Below are 18,474 nucleotides of genomic sequence, written 5' to 3'. Positions count from 1 at the left end.
GCCGGCGCCCATGACTCATCGGGCTCCGTGGGCGGGCGGGGTTGAGCCAGTGGAAATCTACCGCGCCCGCCCTCTTGGCCGCGCTTGCTAACCTTCAGCCTGTTTCTCTTTCGCTGCCGCAGTTCTCCGGCTGGGAGAGGCGCGGAGAGCGAGCGCCATCTAGTGGCGAGTCGTGGGCTGCGCTAGTGAGGCTGGTCTTGCGCGTCCAGGTGGGATAAAGAAATGACCCCCCCCCCCCCTCCGCGAGGTTTTCGTTCATTGCTGGAACGAGACCCGGTTCGGGGCGCAGGTGGGATCCTTTCGTCGTTCTTCCGCTTTGAAAGTGCCCCGCCCCACCCATTGGGAGACAGTTTAAATCCCGCGCACCGCGATCCGGTGCATTGTTACTCGGAAATAAGTGCCTGAGCCTTCAATGAGCGCCCAAATTAAACGTGAAGCCTTGACCAAAAGATGGTACCCAACTCCTGTAGATCGCCTCCTCATCCTGTCATTTAGTAGCATTTTTATCAGGCGCATTACTCCAAATTGGGGGCCCAGTGGGACCCTAACACCCCTCGCTGGAACCCATATTCAGGTAACTAAGTAATATGTTTTGCACTGCAGATATGCTTATAAACTGTAGAGGGGTATTAAGAAGTTCTTAATGCTGGTCAGCTAGCCTGCTGGTCTTTGACCTCCTTTGCTGGAAAACTGGAAGATGGAACCAGCTGAAAATTACATCTCTCTGTATTTTGATGCATGTATGTTTTGCGTCTTCGCTGTGGGGGAAAAGGGCCTAGGGAATTATTTTTAATGAATGAATCATTTAAGAAAGCTTTCCAGGGTTGTAAGTCCCCTTTGGTAAACAAGGCTGTATTTTAGCTGGGGGGGGATTTGAAGATATTTCCCAGTTATAAAGCTTCAGCAGAATCCTTCTGAATTCACTCTGTCTCATTCGGCGTCCCACCCCCCTCCCGTGAAGCTGCTGTTTCCGGAAGCCGCCAGGCACCACAGGAAGGAAACAGCCCTCCCCTGCTGTTCCCCCCCAGCAACAGACCCAGTAATAATAGCCCAGAACAGGAAGCTTCCGAAAGCTCAGCATGGCTAATGACCGCTGATATCTTCTGTGAATTCATTTCACTATATTAAGCCTGTAGATTAGCTGGTTCTGACCAGTGGTAGTAAGCCCTAATAGACCAGTCTCTCCCATTAGGGGGCTCCCAGCAGGATCTTTAAACCAATTTTATGGGGTCCTTTCCACAGGGAAACCCCTTTTACAGAAGCAGAAACAGTATTAGCATTTGAGCAAGGAACTATTGTAATAACCTCTTTGAAGCAACTTCTTCTTTTTAAAAATGCAGATCCATGAGGGGGTACCCCATGGATTCAGATCCAGGCCATTCTTCTACCCACTGGAAGAAAGGTACAATTGCGGCTAATCATATACATGAGAACAAGGGAACCCAAATTCTATGTTTGTCCCCCTTTGTTTCATACCATTAAAACTTTAATTAAAATAATTTGAAGTCATTATATGAATTGTCTGGGGATGGAGTTTGTTACAGGGTTGCTACCTCTCAACTGGGCTCAAGTTGAAAAGAGCTTGGTTTATTGATGGGTTTTAAAGACTAACTATTGTATATTGAAGAGCCTCTTGTGGTGCAGCGTGGTAAGGCACAGCAGACATGCAGTCTGAAGCCCATGAGGCAGGGAGTTCAATCCCAGCAGCCGGCTCAAGGTCGAATCAACCTTCCATCCTTCAGAGGTCGGTCAAATGATTACCCAGATTGCTGGGGGGTAAACGGTAATGACTGGGGAAGGGAAATGGCAAACCACCCTGTATTGAGTCTGCCATGAAAACGCTAGAGGGCGTCACCCCAAGGGTAAGACATGACCTGGTGCTTGCACAGGGGATACCTTTACCTTTTTATTGTATTTTCCCTGCCCTTTCTCCCAGAAGCCTGGAGCAACATGCAACAACCCTGCAAGGGAAGTTAGAGTCACGAATAGTGACAAGCCCAGGGTGTACTCTGTGAGCTGAGTGGAGGATTAGAACCTGGGCCTCTCCAAACCTAATTTGACACCCAGTAGCCACAGTCTTCCTCTTGAGGCAGCTGGTAACACCCATGAGGTCAATAGAGCATCATACAAACCAAGGAAACAATTAAAACACAGTTGTGTTTTTTGGTATCAGCAACAGTAGCTCGCTTCTTAGATGAATAGTGGCAGTGTTTAATTCTTCCTTGCTGGCAGGTGGCCTGAATGAGGAAAGCTGGTCTGCACACAAACACACCCCTGTCTGTTTTATCTAGTGACATTCAGGATACTTTCCAGGCAATGATGGACGGTTACGGAAGGGCAAGCCTTCTATCTACAGCAAACCACTCTGCTGGAGCAGAAGAGCTAATCAGAAACGCTTCTATCCTCATCCTGTGTTGGGTGGATTTGGATCCCAAGAACCACTAGGGTGTGGAAAGCACTTTTTTTGATTAAGTTCTTAATTGTTCTTCATTCGCATACCTCCACCTTTCTCCCCAAGGGAGAACGAAAGCAGTTTACATCCTTCTCCCCTCATCCGTTTTTTGTTTTTTATAAATTTATTGACCTCTTTTGACCTGGCTTTTCTTCCAAACCAGAATCTCTGAAGTGATTATAGATTTAAAAAAACAACAACAACAACCAAGAAAAGTGTAACTTAAAAACGAAGAATGTGTTTCGGAAGGGATCTCTGCTTCCTCTACCACCCTACCATCGCGAACTGTCCTAGAGGGCCCCCTGACTCAAAAGCCAGGTCCTTTTCTTATCTGCACAGAGGACTAGCCACTCTGCTCTTTGATGTTAGGGATGCCAGCCTCCAGGTGGAGCTTGGGGATCTCCCAGAATTGCAGCTCATCTCCAGACTCCAGAGAAAATGGATACTCTGGAGCAGGGGTAGTCAAACTGCGGCCCTCCAGATGTCCATGTACTACAATTCCCAGAAGCCCCTGCCACGAATGCTGGCAGGGGCTTCTGGGAATTGTAGTCCATGGACATCTGGAGGGCCGCAGTTTGACTACCCCTGCTCTGGAGGGTGAACTTTGAAGCATTGTACCCCATTGTACCCCACAGAGGTCCCCGTCCTCCCTGGGCTTCAAATCTATCGGCGTCTTCCAACCTGGATCTGGCAACCGTGCTCCCTCCCCCCCTCCCCCATCAGTGGCCAAGGAAGACCTGGCAACACTATTAATATGGTGGTCATTTGTGTACGTATCTTCATATTTGACTTGCTGATTCTTTTGAATGCCCAGGCCAGGAGTGGTCGAATGCTGTGGTGCTATTATACCTAAGCCTGTCTCCGATTGGTCAATGTCTTGCAGAGGAGGGCCCTATTGAAGCTGGCTCGAGCTTCCCTAAGGAGGGGGATGATATAGATTTTTATAAGTACTAAAATGATCCCTAAGGAGTTCTGGGCTGCTTTGGCTGAAACTACTGCAGTGTAAATTAAAGAGATGAAAGAGCTGCATCCATGCTGGTGAAGCTTGAGCCATCGACCAAGGATGCGGTGATCTGCCAGGATATTGCGTTCAAGCTGTTGGCCGCTCTGTTGCCCAGAGCTGAGCAGCATCAAAAGAATTTCCCTTTGGTTTCCTCTGCATCCCAACACCTTGTTTGCAGTGCTGGTAACTTTCCAGGGTCTTGCTTTGTCGGCTGAAATTTTCCAGCCTTCCTCTCTTTGTTTTTATTTCTGCTGACAATGTTCTGATCATCCATCATGAAGGTGCAGGAAGAATGTATGTGATGCTAGGTGGAAAAATTCAGATCCAATTTGTTTGACTCAATCTGGGGATCAAGCTGCCCCTTGGGTGGGGTTGATCTGTGATTGATTTCCTGGCTCTTTAACTGAATGCGGCTCTGGAGGGGGGAGAGAGAGGAGAGAGAAGGGAAGGTCTCAAAGCCAACATGAGCAATTTTCCCCATCGAAATCAACTTCCTCCCAACTTCCATTTGCCCCCATGATAATCTTGCCCCACAGGGTAACCGCTAGCAAGAGGAAGGACAGGGCTTTACACAGGAGCAAGCAGATTAGACTGGGCTCAGCTTAGATTAGGCTTTCTCAACCGGAGTTTCATGAAACCCTGGGGTTTCTTGACAGCCCTCAAAGGGTTTCCCAAATGGGTCAGAGTTAATTAATTTTTATATTTTTTAAATGTTGTTAAACATTTGATGGGTGACATGACCATCACCCAACCCTCCCTCCCTCCCTCCCAAAATGGCTGGTGATGGGAAGGGGAGGGGCCCCGGGTGGGTATGTACTTCCCAACCATATTCTGCATAATCGTGCCACTTCTGGGATTTCTCGAAGCCTGAATAATATTTCAGGGGGTTCTCGATGGTAAAAATATTGAGAAAGGCTGGTTTAATCAGAGGTCTGTAGGCCGTCTTTAGGTATCTGACTGCAGGTACAATCAGTTTGCAAGCAAACATAAGGAATCATTAGGGTTAGGCCTTACCGTGAACAGAACAACTAGAAAGGAAATCAGAAATGTAAATCACCCAATGCTTGGCAATATTGGTGTGACCCCCCAAGCCACTCCAGTATGGTTTAAATCAGTTATTAGAGTATGGCATCTCACTCTGCTTCTAACCCTGAGAGGGAGGGATTTGGGCAGTGTAAATGTGAACGGTGTGGTGTGGGGGTGGTAAAGAGAGTTCAGCCCAGGAGCTGGGAGAACCTGGTTCGACTCCTCTCTGCCATGGAAGCCTGCTGGGTGATCTTGGTCTAGTGTCCTCTGCTGTAACCCAGCCTTCTTCACAGGGCTGCTGTTAGGAGAAAGCGAAGGAGAAGAGAAGGATTTAAGCTGCATTGGGGGGAAAGTTAGGGTATAAATGAATCAAAGAAATAAATAGTTTACAGGGAAAATATTTAAATCTAATTACACTCTGTTACTCTCACTGGCAGCTTGGTGCTGGCACATTCATTTTTATTTTTATTTCTTAAGAATCAGGAAAACAATAAATGGATATCCCCAGGTATGGTGTGCTTTGGTCTTTATACCAGCTTTTTTCAACCTTTTGACCATTTTGTAGGCTTCAAGGAGCCCCGGAAGTGATTTCAGCACGGCTCCCTGTCCCACCCCCAAAAGTGATATCACCACCTGTGTTAACAGGCAGGCTCCAGGAGTACTGAGTGGGGGAGAGACGGGAGGTGGTTTAAGCAGAGTAGGCATGCAGATGCATAAACCATGACAAAACTCACACTTGGGAGGGGGAGAAGTAGCTGGTTCCCTAGTTTGTGGCTGTCCATTAAGGCAGGAGGGAAAAGGCTGTAACCCCCCCCCCCCCTTCAGAGCTCCTGCAGACCTCTAGGAGTCTGCAGATCCCTGGTTGGGAAACTTTGCCTTGGACCATTAAATTTATGTTCTAAGCAGAGGAATATCTGCATGGGCATGCCCAAGTACAGGCTGCATTCATAAGTTTCCAGGTTTTACAGATATATAAACCCTATAAAAGCATAAGACTGGAACTGATACCTTTTAACCTTTCAAGGCATGGAGGTTTGCTATAAGCAAAAGTGTCAGCCTGGATTGAAGATCCTCTTTGCAAGACACGGATGGTGGGACAAATTTCTCAAGGCCGAACAAAGTCCTTTTTCAGGGATCTTCCTAGTGTATTGGGATATACCTGGAAGAGTGGGGGCTTTGCTCAGTGGTGATTGTGATGGGACATAATGGTCTCTTAGGAATGCCAGAGGCCTTTGAGCTTGCCTTAGGGAGTGCCACAATATGCTTGGCTACGAAGCCAGCAGCACAGAGACAGCTGAGCAGGTAAGGAAAGATGCGTGGTTCATTCATTTCATGTATAATCCCTTTCTAACCTTATGCACCTCAGACCCGGTTTCGCAATTGTTTTCTGCCATAAATGCAAACCAGCTGTGTCTGCCAACCAACTCCTGTCAATCCGGTGTTAATTCATCACCTTTTCATTGAATTGGCTCATTGTGCCTCTCCCAGTATTCCAGACCGAAACAGGGGTACCAGGCCCAGATTGAGAAATTCTTGGAGATTTGGAGGTGGAGCCTGTGGGCTCAGAGCAAGTCGCAGTATTATCTAGGACAGGGGTAGTCAAACTGCGGCCCTCCAGATGTCCATGGACTACAATTCCCAGGAGCCCCTGCCAGCGAATGCTGGCAGGGGCTCCTGGGAATTGTAGTCCATGGACATCTGGAGGGCCGCAGTTTGACTACCCCTGATCTAGGACCATATACAATAGTGTTTCAGTGTGTGGCTGGAGGGCACATGACCCAGCAGCGTTGTTAAACCTAAACAGGCAAACATGCTTAGATTTGTCCAGTGTTTGGATGGAACTTCCTGGGACTTTGGCATTAAGCCCCCTTGGTAGTTCCATGGAGCAAAACAGGTGAGTGAAAAATATACATTGCAATAAATCTCTTACAGGGGTGCCGTATAACAAGCCTGAAGGTGCAGTTAAGTGTTTTACTCAATAATAATGTGGAAATGCTGGAGTGGATGGGAGAGTCCTTCTCTGAAGTGTAAATCCACCATCTGTGTTGTTTATGGCATACTTTTCCTTAGATAGTATGCTGCCCATGTTGTATGTTAATTCTGTAGTCCTTGCCTTGTTGCGTTGGTTGTCTTCTGCTGTCTGATTGCGTTGTTTTATATCCTGCAATCTGCCTTGCGTCCCAGCATGAACCCGACTTGCCATATCTGAGATGTCTCTTGTACTTTTATGCATAACATAGAGAAGAATGTCGCCACACGCAATTACAGGCAATCTGTAGGACAGGGGTAGTCAAACTGCGGCCCTCCAGATGTCCATGGACTACAATTCCCAGAAGCCCCTGCCAGCGAATGCTGGCAGGGGCTTCTGGGAATTGTAGTCCATGGACATCTGGAGGGCCGCAGTTTGACTACCCCTGCTGTAGGAAAACAGAGGAAATTAACACCTCAATTCCTAAGTAGTGTACTGGGGAGGCGGGGGTTGGTCAAGGAGGAACATGTCCGGAGTTGCCTTACCTTTTTCTGAGCATGTGTAATGGTGCCACCTGGTGGACATTGCTGAATATTCCCACTACATGTTGACATCACTGTAGCCTTTGATGTTCCTCACGGGATCTCCTTAGACTTGTATATAGTTCTGTGCTGATGAAGGGGTTGCAAAGCAGCCCTAATTACGGCTGTTTGTTGACACTGACCGGAAGACTCCTGTGCTGTTTACACCGCTATAAGTCACTTTCTGCATTCCTACTGTCATCAGTGGAAAAACTGTACCGGCTGGGTTTTGTCCAGTTAAAGTCACAGAATTCTTCGGGCATTTCCGCACATTGAAAAAAATTGTGTTACGCTAGTGAAATGGAATAGTGCTAAAAATTATCACACCTCCAGCCATTCCTCATCTTCTGGCTCTTTCACTTTCCTCTGCTGCCTTCTTGCGCTTCTTACACTCCGCAAGCACTGCTTGAAATGGTGGAAGAGAGTAACGTGCTTTACACGGAACTGTCTCCCACCAGGCAGCCCATCTCCTTTCGCAATGTTTTAAAGGGTCCACAATGCCTGCTAATTTTTTTTTTAAGTAAAACTTCTCCATTGAAACACCTATGCACCCAAAGGTCAGTTGAGTACAACCAGATAGCACCAGCAGAAGCCTCCTAGGGGTGTCCAAGTGATTTATAATATATTTATTTTATTGTAGTTACAGCTGCAGTAGAGTTGCCACCTCCAGGTTGGGAAATACCTGGAGTTTTTGGGGGTGGAGCCTGAGGAGGGCAGGGTTTAGGGAGGGACTTCAATGGGATATAATGCCATAGAACCCAGTTTCCAGTGGCTGTTTTCTTCAGGTGAATTGATCTGTCACTTAGAGATCAGTTGTAAAAGTGGAACATTTCCAGCCACTATCTAGAGCAGGGGTAGTCAAACTGCGGCCCTCCAGATGTCCATGGACTTCAATTCCCATGAGCCCCTGCCAGCGAATGCTGGCAGGGGCTCATGGGAATTGTAGTCCATGGACATCTGGAGGGCCACAATCTGACTACCCCTGATCTAGAAGTTGGCAACCATAAGCTTGCAGGCCTTACCTTTATACCCATCAGATCTTGGTACAAACTTCAGAAGCTTAACTGTAAAAAAACTTATACTGTATCCCTGCCTTCCCTTCCCTTTATGCTGAAGGCTCTTAATTCCAGCATGCTTTGATTCTTTTGTATGAGCCGGGACATTTGGGGGACTGACCATATCCTCCATGCTCCTGCGCTGCCCCACTCTCTGTCCGTCTGTGTTACTCCCTCACTGGCCTAATCAACCCTCCAGCCCTAGATCTCTTTGCTCCAGGTGATAGCAGGCAGCATGAAACTCCTACTTAGGGGGTAAGTAGGAGTTTGAAACGGGAGGCTTTCTTTACAGTACAGCCAGATGAGTCCCAGGAGCCCGGATTCGACCCCCTTCCCTGTCTCCTCCTCCAGCCAAAGCCCCAGAGAGAAGGTCACGGGCCTGCCGAGCTCCGAGCTATTTCTGGCCTAGACGCGAGGGGAACTTCTCCGGGTTGCTATTTTCGCCCGTAGGCCGCAGCCTGGAGGGAAAGCGTGACTGGCTGCCTGCGGCTGTCTTTCTACTCCGAAGTGGGCCCCGATTGGCCGGAAGGCTGCCAGGGGGAGAGGGGAGAGTCCTATAAAGAGTGGGAGCACGTCCATTCTGGGTGTTGGTGCTCCGGGCAGGGCTGGGGATCCTCCTTCCTGTAGCCGTGCTGGCCTTTTGCTGACCCTCCGCCTTCCCGCCAGAGCCATGCCGACCCACCGCCTCGTGATCGTGCGGCACGGCGAGAGCACCTGGAACCAGGAGAACCGTTTCTGCGGCTGGTTCGACGCTGAGCTGAGCGAGAAAGGGAGAGAGGAAGCCAAGCGCGGGGCCCAGGCTGTAAAGGATGCCGCCTATGAGTTTGACATCTGCTACACCTCCGTGCTGAAGAGGGCGATCCGCACGCTCTGGTATATCCTGGATGGCATTGACCAGATGTGGCTCCCTGTGGTGCGCACCTGGCGCCTGAACGAGCGCCACTACGGGGGCCTGACGGGCCTCAACAAGGCCGAGACCGCAGCCAAACACGGTGAGGAGCAGGTGAAGATCTGGAGACGGTCCTTTGACATCCCCCCACCTCCGATGGATGAAAAGCATCCTTATTATCAAGTTATTAGCAAGGTGAGTACTGACGTCACCCTATAAGAGAGGAAATTTGACTACTGAGCAGAATCCAGACTGTGGCAGCAAACTATGCCCGGTGCGTCTTTGCAGAATTTTGGGGTGCAGATGTGTTTTAAAAAGAAGGGTGATGTGATCCAAATGGAGAGGACGGATTTATTGATTTGCATATTTATACCCTGCTTTTTTTCCCAATAGGGGACCAAAAGTGGTTGTTTAATTTTTCTCCCCTCCATTTTTTTTCTCATAACAACAACCCTGTGAGGTAGGTTAGAATGAGAGTTTGTGATTAGTTGAAGGTCATCCAGTGAAGAAGGCATTCACACCTGGGTCTCTCCGTTTCTTACAATGGTATTATCCCCACCACTGCATGTTTCTCTTTTACAAGGGCAATAGAAGTGGTAGTGAAGGATAGAAGAGGGAAACATGAAGCTGGAAGGGACCCAAGGGTCATCTAGTCCCACCCCCTGCACAATGCAGGGAGTTCATAGCTACTCACACACTGCCCCAGTCACCCCTGCTCTATGCCCTTCCAGGATTCCAGAGCCAGTCTAGCCTGGAGGAAAATTCCTTCCTGGCCCCAGTGGTGATCAGCATATGAGTAAGGACCACAAGAGCCGAGCGTTGACTCGTCCCTTCCCTTCTTGTCCCTTCCTGCCCTCCCTTTCATAATCTGCCTAATTATGTACACTGCCCTGAGCCTCAGGGGATGGCAGTATATAAATATAATAAATATATGTGATAAATACATTTATAGTGAGTCCTAGAATGAGGAAGGTACAGCTCAGGTTGGCAAGACGAGATTTTGCAGGACAACTTTGACCAAATTGATTTTGGACTGGTGGTTTCACCCACCAGACGCTAAGAAGAAAAGTGGCCTTGGATTTACTCAGTGGATAAATGGAACATGCTTCTTCTTAACTCCTTGGTGACAACATCTGGCTGGTGGGGCATTTTCTATCGCTGATTCATTTATTTAGAAAATGTGCATGCTGCCTTTCCAGAGACCTGCTGGAGGTGACTCTTCTCTCTCTCTCATATGTGCTGGACCTTGATTTTCACATGCCAGATGGCATATCTTAGGAGACAGCCTGCTTGTGGGAGGAATTTGATACAAACCTTTAAGAGCTGGAGGCTTTCCCCCTTGATAGTATTGGGTCCATGGAATCTTGTCCAGTGAGTGAAGACATGTCTATGCCCTCACCCTATGTCCTATCTCTTGCCCCATGGCTTATGAACAGGATGGTAAGTGAAGAATCTTACATCCCAGATCTCTAAAACTCTCTTAACAGGCCCAGCAATGAATTCTGGGAACTGGAGTCCCCTACCTGGTCACTTGCTGCATCTGTAAGAAGGATGGCTCCAACCAAGTAATCAAGTCCAGCGTTACTTCCAAATCCTTAGATAGTTGAATGGCGGGACTGAAGGAGGGGTAGAACTGCAGGGGTTAGCCAGAGGGTTGAAGACTACAGACTGTGGCTATTGTGTAGCTTGTAGTCCTCTCACCTCACCCTGAGAGACAGAGTTTAAGACTGGGGTGGGGAGCAGAAGAAATCCTGCATTGATAAAATTCAACCTTCGATGGCATGCTGTGACATTTAAACAACAGGGAACCTGCCTGGTCTTCCTCTTCCTGCAATGAGGACTGTCTAGTTGGCTGACCTCAAACTTCTAAGCCTACTCCTCTCCTGTCTCTTTGTTGTGCTAGGAAAGGCGCTATGCAGGTCTGAAGGCTGGCGAGCTGCCCTCTTGCGAGAGCCTCAAAGACACCATCGCCCGTGCCCTGCCCTTTTGGAACGATGAGATCGCGCCCCAGATCAAAGCTGGCAAGAGGGTACTTATTGCTGCTCATGGCAACAGCCTTCGGGGGATTGTCAAGCATCTGGAAGGTAAGGACTGCCTTGGGTTAAGGCCAGTCATTGTGTTAGTATCATTCTGTGCATGGGTCGTGGTTCCGTTTTATTTCCGCACCTTGCCGTAACGTGGCATAATGCACCTTCTCCAGTTCAGAGGGGGAAGCCACCCAGTAGAGGGTTACTACTTGCATGGATCCTTCAGCTGCTTTTGGAGAAAGCAGAGACTGACATAGCCCTTGGAGTCCAGCTTCCTGAAAATCTCAGCTTTCTTTCTTTAAAAAAAAAAAGTCTCTGGCCATTAGGGCTGTGAAAATACACTGCCTTCTAAAATCTCAGCATCCAGAGAAGCTTCTGATGAGCAGGAATTCTAGTAGCTGGTGATTGGGGTTTCTGTCACCTAGCCTGCAAACCAAAGCAGAATAAATTGTGAAAAAAAGCAGGTATATGTGTATGCAATGAATTTAAATTATGTACAGAGTTCAGTTTTTCCTCCCCTGAAAACTGAGTTGTGGAATAGCTATCTTTAGAATATCTCTATATTAAAAGTACACAGCCTTTTCTTCTGTGGCTGTCACAATCTGCACTTGAGCACAGAACTAGTTCAATAATGCAACAATCAGGGAGGTGGAATCTGTTGCTAAGGATATCTAGTGCAGAGGTGCATCTCATATCCCATAGCCTGCTTTATGCTGCAGTCAGTTCTTTCACAGAATGGTCTTGCAGGGATGCTCGTGGAACGCCTCTGAGACCAGGGTACCAGAGCGGACAGCTGGACTATGGCCATAATGATGAACTATATCACTTTCGGGTGACCTTTAGCTGGGCAGAGTGCCAGACCTGTGGCTTCCCAGCTATGAACTTGGCCTAGGTCTCTATACTTTCAGCTTGCTTCTTGCAAAAACTCAACCTTTCTGTAGAGTTTTCTGAGGATGCATAGTTGAGGAACATCCTTGCTGTGTATGGGGATCAGCAGGTGAAATGTCTACCATCTCAAAAGCACCAAGTTTCTCAAGCATACAGTCGAGTGGCTGAGGCTAGGAATGTACTTTGGAGTTGAATCCAGGAAGAACATGGTGCTGTTCTCCTAATAAGGTTGCTGGGTTGCCACCCAGATATCCCTCTGTACCTTTACATCTACCATTTCATCTGTGCTCGCCTTTCCCCTTCTTCTCTCGCCTTTCCCCTTCTTCTCGCCTGGTGATTAGAACATTGAGTCCTGGTCCAGCCTCCAACCTGCCAGCCCAGCCTCATTGTGTTCCTTCAGCATTAGAGGGTAGTCACGCCCTAAGTGGGTAGTCTCTAATTGTTTTCTGAAGGGCTGCTTGAGTGGGTGTTGCCATCACTTTTTTTAGATCAGCCTTCTCAACCTTTCTACCATTGAGAAACCCCTGAAAAATCATCAGGCTTCGAGAAACCCTGGAAATGATGTCAGCAGGCCACACCTTCTTGTCATGTCACCAGAAGTGACATCACCAAGCCACTCCTGCCAAATGTGACATCATCAGGCCACTCCCACAGCACAGGAAGTAACAGCACAGAAATATTTTCAAATGATTTGTGAACAGAACCATACCTGCACTCTGGGCTGGCTACCAGTTTGTTCTTCTTCACCGATGGGAGCCTGCAGAAACAGGGCAGGCCTATGCTGATCCATTGCCCCCATGTGCATCCCAACACCAGACACAGGGTAAGAGTAGGCCTATGCTTCTCCATCACCATCACGCCCTCCCCTAAGAAGCCAAATGGGAGTTCTGGGTTTAGAGACAAATGCCTCCCTCCCTCCCTCCCTCCCTCCCTCCCTCCCTCCCTCTTTGTTTGTTTGTTTGTTTGTTTCTCTCTCTCTCTCTCTCTCTCTCTCCCTCCCTCCCTCCCTCCCTCCCTCTCCCAGACAGCTCAGGGCGTTTCACATAAAACATTTCAGGATAATACATAGAACAATCTGCACATATAACACAGTCATAAATAACATATCAACAATACTCTAACAGTGGCTTAAAAAAAAAACAAAACTCTGTGGCTTCAAATAGAACGATAACTTAGACAAAGCCCCCAAGGAGGTCAGGCTGCTTCGGGTCATGGAGGGGGTTTGTGAGGGGGAGATTTTTAAAAGCTCACAGGCTATGATCTCTACTGCAGGGGTAGTCAACCTGTGGTCCTCCAGATGTCCATGGACTACAATTCCCATGAGCCCCTACCAGTATTTGCTGGCATGGGCTCATGGGAATTGTAGTCCATGAACATCTGGAGGACCACAGGTTGACTACCCCTGCTCTACTGTAACACATATGTGTTCAGAATTAGACCTCTGAGGAAGACCCATTTTGGGTCAAAACATGTTAGGTTTTTATTATTGTAGGTCTAGCATCACATAGTACATATTTTCTGCTTTCAATGTTTAGCCCATGGGCTTGGTTTGTGTTTTTAACTTTTTAATTTTATAAGTTGTACGCAATAAGTGCAAATATAAATGGACCCCATATTTTGTGGACCCCTAAACTTTGGGGTCCTAACAACTGGTTGGTTCGCATTGTCATTTTTTGTGACACTATCCCATTTTGGGTGTTCTTGCTTTCGTTCTCCCAGTCAAACCTGATCCCTCAGCCTCTTGATAGAAGAGCCAGATGCTCTGCAGGCTGCTGAAGGTTGTGTTGCTATTTCCAGTCCGGAGTCGCATTTCAAGACTTGAGAGGTCTGCTTCCCCTGTGTTTGCCTGCGGCCTTCCGTCTACCACCAGGATTCTGTTTCTGTGGCCTCTATGAATTGAGCCCGGGCCCAAAAGGTCATGGGCATTCCAAGGAGGTCTCTCACAATTCAAGAGGAAGGGAAGGCAGTGTACATTAACAAAATGGTCCCGGAGCGTCCACAGTGCCCTCTATTGCTTGCTGCTGAGACTGCCTCTCAGGGCTGCTGTGTACCACCATCATTTCCATACAATACAATATGCTCTTGGTGTTCTTGCAGTGAGCAGAACCCATGTGCTGTGTCTTTCCAATGTGGCATTGAATATTATTCATTTCATATTGATGGATCACCATGTAGAAAATTAACTGCCTTGGTAGGTGAGGCGTGCAGGTAAATGTATTTCTTAAGGGTTTAAATTCTCTGTATTTCGAACATGGTAGTTGGACAGGAAAGCTGCCATTGTTATATTCCCATATGTGGCTACTCATTTGAATCTTCCCATATGTGATTATCCTTTTAATATTTTTCTTCTGGTTTGATTTGATTACTTTATGCTAAGAATTATTTCAGTGGGTAGCCGATGTTAGTTGTTTTTAAAAACAAAAAACAGGAGTCCGGTGGCATTTTATAGACTTAACGAAATGTATTTCAGCGTACGCTTTTTGTGAGTCAGAGCTCATTTCTTCAAATGTACAGGGACGTAAATCCATCAGACCCAATTTATGCACACAACAGAAAGGGGTGTATGTATTATAAAGAGAAGCCAGTTCAAAACAATCTCCTTGCATGGAAAAATGATGAATAATAATTTTCCGCTGCTCAAGATTTGTAAATCAATGAGCTAAGGAAAAGAAAGGAAAGCTCCAGTCGAAAGATCAAACAGCTCACTTAACAGGCATGTGAACAACCGTGGTAAGATTGTCAGAATGTAAAATCCGCTGCACAACGAAGTGAAGTAAACAGATACAGCAGCAAGGTTCAACGGTGTAGCAGAAATTAACATCTCTGTAGGATGAGAAATGCAAGATAGTGAGTCAGAAATTACAGGTCCCTGTTAAAACCGGGCTTAAAGATAGCATTAAACCTCTTGATGAACGTTTCCTTTGCGAGTCTTCCTTTGAAGTTCTTGCGTGGGCAGAACACCAGTATGCCTTGAAAGGCAGCCAAAACAAACAAAAAACCCCGTGGCACCTTAAAAGTACAGACTTCCTCATTAAGCATAGTGAAGTGGGACTGACAAAATGGGCTCCATTCAAAGCAGCGGGTGCTGCAAGAATGAGGTCGCCTTTAAGGTGTCACCTGACTCTTCTTAAAGTGTGATGTCATTCAACTCTTGAGAGCCAATGGCAACGGGACAGATTCTCACAATGAATGGCACCAGCGTACAGAGCAGAAGGCATGGATGTAGCTCTAGCTGTAATTCAGCAAAATACTTCAGCAAGGCAAGGTGCTAATACAGGGCCGCATCAGCATTTCCATAACTACTTTTTTCTTCCCTAGGACCGTTTATGCATTGGAGGTTTCATGCCGGACTGCAGGCTGGAGTTTTAGTCGTGGCAGGTTGCCCCACCTCTTTCTGCACTCACACGGGGGAGCATTTGGCCTGGTGTGCCTCATCCACCCCCAATTTGTGCTCCTGCACAGGAGTTGGGGCAGTGAAGTTCCCAGTGCATAAATGGTCTAGCAGAGTTATTGGGCCTTTCAGCAGCTGAGATAGGAATGAGGTGGCATTAGATTCTCCTGTCAGAGGCTCCCTAGCTTCCTTGGTAATAATTTGCAACCCACTAGAAAAATATAGGTTTCCTTGGGCGAGCCAAGACTGTTCATTTCATTAGTAGGCTAAAGCAGAGCCTCCCACCTCCCCCTTCTCAGGATTTCTCTGATTCTCCAAGCAGCTAGCTCATAAGAACGTGATCAGACCTGTAGTCCACCTAGTCCACCTTACAAAGTGGCCAACCAGAGGCATTGAAGGGTGAGGCCTTCCTCTGAAGGTTGCCTCCTTCCACTGGGATTCAGAGGTTGACTTGCCCTGAATGTGGATGCTTCCTTTAGCCATCCTGGTTAGTGGCCATTTTGTTGTGGGGGCAGATAGAGACAAAGAGAGCATGGCATTGTGGTTACGAGTGGCAGCTTCTAATCTGGTGGGCCGGGTTTGATTTCCTGCTCATCACAGCCCCAGTAGTGCTTTTCTCACAGAGCAGTCAGAGCTCTCTCAGCCTCACCTACCTCACAGGGTGTCTGTGGTGGGGACTTTGAGACTCCTTCAGGCAGTGAAAAGCGGGGTATAAGAACCCATTCTTCATAACTCTTGGATTCTCTCAAAGCTAGAAGAACTAACTGTAAACAAAAAAAGAAATTCTGTGCACACATAAATAAGCTAACAGGGAAACTGAAATAGGTGAACCTACAGAAAACAGTACAGAGTTTGCATTGCCTAAAATTTACGACACTCCCAGGCTTTCCTCCTGGAGAGGGATCATCCCACCCCCAACTCTGCAGACATCTGGCCTTGGCAAAGCCTGCACTTCGAGAGATTCCTCAGATATGGGGAGTTGTCCTTTGGGGAGTCTGTTTGCTCATTTCCCACCTTGGCTTCCTCTGAGGGGCTTGTCTGTGCTGTGCTCTGAGTTTTCACTGGATTTTATTGAAATGGTCGTTTTATTATTGCTGTTGTGTCACTATGTTGTAAGCAGCCCTACACCCCACTTTGAGGGATGGACAGGATAAAATAAATCTACCTAACTAAATAAACTCCCCACCCCAAATAAAGATTTTGTAATAAACTTTTCCTTTGAGATCTTAGGGTGCACAGCTGTTAGGGGGCAGAGTACAAACAGATGCACAGAGTGACAGTGGACATTCTCTTTGTGCACCCCCTTACATTGGATGGCTGACAGATCATTGTATTAGATGGCCAAGCCATATCTTGATTCCCCGTTCTCCTATTCGAGTCTCTTTTAAAAGAGAATTTAACTTTGTCTCGAAGTACTCCAGCAGCTTTAGTGCAGGCTGAACTTGGATTAACCATCGGTTAAGAGCCTGCACACGTCACCCTATTCAGATTCTACAGAAAGCAAAGGAATATTTCTATCAGTGTGCTTTTATAACAGACCCATCACCCTCCTGCATCCGGCTGCCACTCATGTAGATGGCTTCAGCTATATTCTTCGCCATTATTCCCTAGTGGATGGTTCTCAAGGTGACCCTTGCAGGGTTTCAATATACAAGGTTGGCTTTTTAAGACTGATGATACATTTTACAGACATACAGACTCTCGCTCTAGATTTTCTGCCTGGTTCAAACTGTTTGAAAAGGACGATGGGTGAACCTCTTAATCTGTCCAACGTTTCTTTCTTCAGTCTTAGAATGGCTTTAACATCTGCATGATTTCAAGCTATGCCTTCTTCCATTTTAGTAGGTTGCTATATGAAAAACACGGACAGCTGCTCATCTATGCAACCAGGTTCCCAGATCCTTCACGTTGTATTCTGCCCTTTGTATTATTATTATTATTATTATTATTATTATTATTATTATTATTATTATTATTATTATTATTATTATTATTATTATTATTATTATTATTATTATTAATATAATAATATTTATTTCCTGCCACTCCCCATAGGCTCATGGCGGGTCATAATAGTCTTATCCCCATTAAAATATCCATTAAAAGACTTTAAAAACAATCCCAACATGGCGGAAGCTCTCCTTATTCCTATCAGAGCGGCAGGGAGGGTGGGGAGGAGATCTAACTTACTAGGTCCGGGGGGGGGGGGGAATGCTGGCACTCATTCGTTGACCCCGGCCTCAACCAAAAACCTGGCGGAAGAGCTCCGTCTTGTATGCCACACAACACAGAAACAAATTTCTTACTGACATTCCAAAAGCGAAGGGATATTTCTATTAGTCCACTTGAGTCCGTTGAGACTAGGTGGAATAGAAAGCTGATTTATTAATAATAATGAAGCAGACCATTGCGGTACTGCACCCGAATGCTTCGTGTATAGATAGCTTCAGCTGTGTTTTTCGCTGTTATTCCCTAGCCTAATGGATGATTCTTCTGCACAGGCAAAACTGATTTTACCTTTTTTTCCAGTACAAATCAGTACGTTTCTTATAGAGTGGTCCAATTCTCCTTAACAGCTAAGAAAATATGGGCCGAAGCTGTGTCTAAAGGCTGAGCTGTTTTAAATGTTTATTGTGAAGGTGTTTACATGTCTTTAAGCGTGTTCTGAAGAGCTCTGGGACCTTGTCTGACCTTGCTTCCCTCCCCCCCAGGGATGTCCGATGCAGCCATCATGGAGCTCAACCTCCCAACTGGGATTCCCATTGTATACGAGTTGGATGACAACCTAAAGCCGACAAAGCCTATGCAGTTCCTGGGCGATGAAGAGACCGTGCGGAAGGCCATGGAGGCTGTGGCAGCCCAGGGCAAGGTCAAAAAATGAGAGGGAAGAACAATGGGTGAAATAAACATTTGAAAAAAAAAACAAAACCACCTTGGAGTGAGTGAGATCTGTTCTTTGGGAGCTCTTTCCTGCAAGGCCAGGCTGGGCAGGGGGAGGGGAAAAAATCACCTTGGGAAATTGATCTTTATTCACAATCTTCTGCAAATGGATTGTGAAAAACATATCTTGCCTGCGGTTCGATTAATGCAACACACAATAAGGGCTTGCCCTTTGAATGTTCCAATAAATTCAGACAAATGTCTTGTTTGGAAACCTGACCAGGAGCCCCAGGTGTTCTTGCTGAATGGAGTT

General features: G+C 46.9%; 1 protein-coding gene across 2 annotated transcripts; it reads left to right on the top strand.

Annotated features, from left to right (window-relative positions):
- Positions 1-373: 373 nt before the first annotated feature.
- Positions 374-18,209, top strand: PGAM2 (phosphoglycerate mutase 2). Of its 2 annotated transcripts, none has more exons than XM_077305995.1 (4): positions 374-574; positions 8,753-9,170; positions 10,879-11,059; positions 17,993-18,209. In XM_077305995.1, the coding sequence occupies exons 2-4, from the start codon at positions 8,757-8,759 to the stop codon at positions 18,160-18,162; spliced, it is 765 nt and encodes a 254-aa protein (XP_077162110.1). In that variant the 5' UTR covers positions 374-574; positions 8,753-8,756; the 3' UTR covers positions 18,163-18,209. The 2 variants fall into 2 exon arrangements, with proteins under 2 accessions (XP_077162110.1, XP_077162109.1); XM_077305994.1 differs by lacking the exon at positions 374-574 and adding an exon at positions 5,731-5,783.
- The last annotated feature ends 265 nt before the right edge of the window (positions 18,210-18,474 follow it).

Source organism: Paroedura picta, chromosome 12 (assembly GCF_049243985.1).
Source record: "Paroedura picta isolate Pp20150507F chromosome 12, Ppicta_v3.0, whole genome shotgun sequence".
Lineage (NCBI taxonomy): Eukaryota > Metazoa > Chordata > Lepidosauria > Squamata > Gekkonidae > Paroedura > Paroedura picta.
The sequence above is the reverse complement of the archived record's forward strand: the minus strand, read 5'-3'. Positions and strand labels throughout refer to the sequence as shown.

Coding starts and splice junctions, on each gene's coding strand:
- PGAM2 (XM_077305995.1), top strand. CDS start 8,757: ATGCCGACCCACCGCCTCGTGATCGTGCGGCACGGCGAGAGCACCTGG. Junction 9,171..10,878: donor ATTATCAAGTTATTAGCAAG/GTGAGTACTGAC, acceptor TTGTTGTGCTAG/GAAAGGCGCTATGCAGGTCT. Junction 11,060..17,992: donor GATTGTCAAGCATCTGGAAG/GTAAGGACTGCC, acceptor CCTCCCCCCCAG/GGATGTCCGATGCAGCCATC.